At 39.9% G+C, this 5,195-nt stretch overlaps 1 protein-coding gene across 1 annotated transcript; it reads left to right on the forward strand.

The window, feature by feature from the left end:
• The first annotated feature begins 2,472 nt into the window (after nt 1–2,472).
• Nucleotides 2,473–4,396, forward strand: LOC145124072 (plant UBX domain-containing protein 4-like). Its single transcript, XM_079059295.1, has 4 exons — nt 2,473–2,974; nt 3,303–3,594; nt 3,682–3,777; nt 3,869–4,396. The coding sequence occupies exons 1-4, from the start codon at nt 2,505–2,507 to the stop codon at nt 4,265–4,267; spliced, it is 1,257 nt and encodes a 418-aa protein (XP_078915421.1). The 5' UTR covers nt 2,473–2,504; the 3' UTR covers nt 4,268–4,396.
• Nucleotides 4,397–5,195: the final 799 nt, after the last annotated feature.

The following is a 5,195-nucleotide window of genomic DNA, read 5'->3' on the forward strand; positions in this document are numbered from 1 at the left end:
GATCAATATTATTGATCATCTCTTTTATCCAACTCACCTTTCATCACACACCCATTATTTCATCTACCCATGTTTTACCCAACATTTTTGTAGATAAAAATACATATACAGTTTAAATTATTTAAAAATATGTATAAATCACACCTTTAACATCCAACTCAAATAAACAAACAATAAATATTCACACAGCACGTATTTTATATAAAATACTTCATATTTATGTGTAAGGTGAAAGTAACTACACACTCACCTGATTTAATGAAAATCGGGCAGCAATTCGTTTCCTAAAACGATCTTTTCTAATAAAATCGGGAGTTTTATTGAGAAACCGGGCTCTGCGAAGGGTCGGGCTTCGAAACCGAAAAGATAAATTTTCCGGGCTTCTCGGGCACTTCGTGGCGTATTGCGGGGGTTATAATCGATACCGGGGCTTCGGGGAATGTTAAGATGAAGAAAATATGGAAAAGGGGCTAAAAATGGCAATTTCTTAAAAATATCCGAGAAGGCTCGCAGCCTTCTATTTATAGGGAGGAGCTTCTGATCGGACGGCTGAGAAGCCTCCAGGTGGCGAAGATCCGAGGCTCGCAGGGGAGGGCTCGCACGAGGGCTGCGCGTGCGAAGTGGCTGCTGGCCTCTTGTGATTGGACTGAAGCCTAGGTCCGAAGTAGGGGCATCTGTGGCATGATGCGAAGGTTCGGACATGTGCTAGAGGGTACGTGTCGCCTTCTCAGTGGACCACTTCGGATCAGCTCAGGAGCTCGGATGACTCAGCAGCTCGGACACGTGGCTCGCATGACTCACCAATTTCGGACACGTGGCACGTTCTAAGCGAGGGTGACGTGGCAAAAACGTGACTATGCGAATTTTCTCGATTTTTGTGCAAAAACTTCTACAATCCATAATTTTCGCATATGAGCTCCGTTTTTGACGTTCTTTATATGCACGCGTAGGTAAAATTACGCTCTACAACTTCCGTTTAGACTTCGTCGGCTAATTTTGACTTTAATTTTTATATTATTATTTTTAACAGACCGGGACAGGAAATCCGTTAAAAATTCATAACTTCTTCATCCGACGTCCTTTTTCGTCAGACTTTTTACCGTTGTGCTACTATTTACGAGACCTTCGATTCTCGTTTAGGTTGTGTCGGCTAAAAATCACTCGATCTAAAATTCGAGTTTTTAGCTGTCTACTGCTAAGCTGAAACTTCGAAAAATCATAACTTACTCATACGAAGTCAGATTTGGGTGTTCTTTTTATATCTACTCTCGGTTTAACGAACACTACGAGTTTCGTTTAGATTACTAAGGCTAAAAAGTAGTTTATCGAAAACTCACTTTTTACGACATTCAGCACCGAGCCGGTTTTGTCGTGAAACTTCGACAGGTCATAACTTCTTCGTTATAACTCGGATTTCGGCATTCTTTATATATCCGTAATCCTTGTCACGACCACTACAACTTTCTTAATAGATATCTACTTTATCTAAAATTTATTTTCGACGCTCATTTTTATTCTTAATTAATTAACTCCTAGTAATTAAGCATAAAACACATAAAACACATAAAATTCACATAATTCCTTTTTCATTTCTTCAAAATGAGTTACACAGGTTAACCTAGACTATCACCTTAATATTAATGCCTAGGCTAGAAACACGAGTGTTACAACACGTGTGTTGCGTCGCACAACAATAAGAGGTCTGAAGAGTTTTTGTTACAAAAAAACAAACACCTAACTCATGTACAAACACTAAGCTACACACCCAATAAAAATTACATGCTAATCCGACTTTGAACGAATGAAATGCATGTTTTAATTTTTTCACAGAATACAAAATACAAAAAACTGAAAATCTAGTATAACTTTAAAATAAATAATACCTCCTTTAAATTTTCAGTCCAAACCGGTTTTTGGACGGGCCTAATTTTATACACAAGCCTTTTTTGCATGATACAAAGAACCGAGAACCAACTTTATCTAATAAATTGATCCAAGTTCGGTCCCGGTCCATGTCCAATTTCTGATCCGATCCGATCTAGTCTATAGATCCAAATACTCACCTCTAATTTAGATCACAAAACACATGAAAACATCACAAACATAAAGAGAACACAAAAAATGAACAACAAACATTACTCAAAAGAAAGAGAACACAAAAAATGAAAGAAAACCCAACCAATATAGAATATGATTTCAATTTTGTTGTTGGACCTCAACAATCTTGGAATAATGTTGACATAAGGCAATTTGGCATATCGGCCCACCCAATGAAACTTCATCTTGATCCAAACCTTGAACATATTTGGAATCTTCTTATTTGTTGAGTTGAGGTTAGTCCATGATGTAACATGATCGCCTCGCTTACAAATAACCAAAGTTGTATCGGAAAAGTTGAATCTCAAATCCAATACCCGGCCCATGTGGGATGGAGCGGGTCAATGGGATGTATCATATATACCCGGCGAGACTGATACGTGAACTCTCACGCAAGAAAACCAAGAATGGAAGACACACCGGCAACCAACATCGGCGGAGACGCTCAACAGGAAATGATCGCAGCATTCTCAGAGATAACTTCTGCTACCAAAGAAGAAGCATCCTTCTTCCTCGAATCGCACAACTTCGATCTCGATTCCGCCGTCTCTACCTTCTTCGAAACCGCTGCCGCCGTAGATGAGGCTCCTGTGTCTGCCTTACCTGGCCGAAACCCTAACCGGCCTTCTGATACACATTCCCCTTCATTCTCTCCGTCGTCTTCTCCGTCTCGCTCCCGATCAGCCTCCCCACCTCCTGCTATTGGTTTACAAAATCCTTACAATCTACGATCTAGGAACACCGCTACGGATAAGAAGCCATCAGGTAGTCGGTCTACTGGACGCATACGGACTTTCTCAGATCTGAATCGACAGGGCGATGACTCCGGAAGTGACTCCGATGAGCCCCAGGAGTATTATACCGGTGGTGAAAAGAGGTAAATAATGTAGGGTTCATCCGTTTATTAGGTTTCCGTCCATGAGTTGATTGACAAGAAAATTAGTGCAAACAGTACAAGATCTCTTTGCTAATGTAATCCTTAGTACATTCAATTGGAGTTCCATATCATAATCTACATTTGATTCATATTAACGATGATGTATCATGCAGATTAACACATGATGATTGATCAGTTTCTTGACATTGGTTCTTTCACGATGATTCATATCAATTAGTATCTTGATTGTGCGCTACTTCAATAACGTTCAAATGCTTCATCGAAACACAAACAAATCCGATAATCTGACATTTATTAATGATTGCAGTGGAATGCTTGTTCAAGATCCATCAAAGGTGAATGATGTGGAATCATTGTTCAATCAAGCTCGACAAGCAGGAGCAGAAGAAGGAACACTCGAACAACTCCAACCATCTTCAAGCTCCAGAAGCTTTGCAGGAAGAGGAAGATTACTATCTGGAGAGACAACATCAGCCACTCCTCAAGTCTCTGAACCTGATGTTCATACTCACACCATCACTTTCTGGACCAATGGTTTCACTGTTAACGATGGTCCTTTGAGAAGACTCGATGATCCCCAAAATGCATCTTTCTTGGAGGTACCATATTAAGTTAATAACTTCTCTTCCTTTTTCCCAATTCCCATTTTACCCTTACATGATGTGTTCTCTAATGTTCTTTAACAGAGCATAAGGAAGTCAGAATGTCCAGAGGAGCTTAGGCCTGCAAAAGGAAGAGCTCCTGTTCATGTCAGTCTTGTGAGGAAGCTTGAAGACTTCCCTGTTAGTAATCTTTCCTAATTCTTCATTTCTTTTACAAAACTCTCTTCTTGAATACATTCTCACATACATGGATCTTCATGTTCATACACAGGTTCAGAAACACCGCCACACTGCGTTTGTGGGTGTGGGTAGAACCCTAGGCACCACCACCACCACCACCACTTCATCAGAACACGCCACCATTACACCGCCGCCTGCCACCATGCCTGCCACCGCTGCACCAACCCCACTGGCGGGGCTAGTGGTGGATGACGCACTACCTTCAACCTCTATTCAACTGAGATTGGGCGATGGGACCCGTATGGTTTCTAGATTCAATTTCCACCACACGATTGGTGATATCCGATCTTTCATTGATGCATCAAGGCCTGGAGGATCTAGGGTTTATCAGCTTTTGACAATGGGGTTCCCGCCAAAGCAGCTTAATGATTTGAATCAGACGATTGAAGGGGCTGGGTTAGCGAATTCGGTTGTGATACAGAAACTCTAGTGTGAGGTAACAAGTTGTTTGCTGAATTACTACTTTAGATTTGTTCTTTGTTTGTTTTTCATATAATACATGAAGTGAAACAATTGGGTTATTTTGGCTCTTGATATTGGATTGTTACATGATTGATTATATTGTGGTTGTTGTGTTTGTAGGAATAAAATTACGTGGTAAAAATATACAAAAATACGTTTTTTTGAAAACATTGAACTCGTGTATATTTTGAAACTAATACATGTTGGATATCCGCTAATTGCATTTCAAAGGTTTTAAAATATAATGTTTGCTAAAGCTAGATCTGATCTTCCAACATAATAAAAATATGTGCATCCTCTTTTAAGGAATCAACTATTCACTTCTCATTTGCAGTACGTGAGACAAATAATGTATTGTGAGTACACAGGTTTTATGACACAATAAGGGCAACATGTTTATCAAAAACATTTTTCAACAACTATATCAATGCCATAACATACAAAAATCCCACGTCAAACTTGCAATTATCTTAAAAGCAAGAAAACCAGTCAACATCGATTTTTTTATGAGCCACTCGAAAGATCATAATGTACCTCAAGGTAGAATATCTGGTACTTCGCTTCCAATGTTTACTACATTGTCCGAAGCTTGTTCCCAAGCCACAATCCTTTGTTTGAATCCCACATTGGAACAAAGTGTCTAGATAATTCCAATGCAAACGACCATTCAATACAATAAACTTAGGATGAGCATACGACCCGTGGGACCGGATCGGACCGGAAAAAACCGGGACCGGACCCGGACCGAACCGGATTATCATATTAGTGGGCCGGTTTTCGGGTTTGGTTTTTATCAATAACCGGGTTTCGGATTTGGACCGGACCGTACCCGAATTAAAGGATTTAACCCGGACCAGAAAACCAAAAGTTGTTTTTTTTTTTTTTTTTTTTTTTTT

This window comes from Lactuca virosa, chromosome 7, assembly GCF_052849685.1.
Source record: "Lactuca virosa cultivar CGN04683 chromosome 7, Lactuca_virosa_CGN04683_v6, whole genome shotgun sequence".
Classification (NCBI taxonomy): domain Eukaryota; kingdom Viridiplantae; phylum Streptophyta; class Magnoliopsida; order Asterales; family Asteraceae; genus Lactuca; species Lactuca virosa.

Coding starts and splice junctions, on each gene's coding strand:
- LOC145124072 (XM_079059295.1), top strand. CDS start 2,505: ATGGAAGACACACCGGCAACCAACATCGGCGGAGACGCTCAACAGGAA. Junction 3,595..3,681: donor AAAATGCATCTTTCTTGGAG/GTACCATATTAA, acceptor GTTCTTTAACAG/AGCATAAGGAAGTCAGAATG. Junction 3,778..3,868: donor GGAAGCTTGAAGACTTCCCT/GTTAGTAATCTT, acceptor GTTCATACACAG/GTTCAGAAACACCGCCACAC.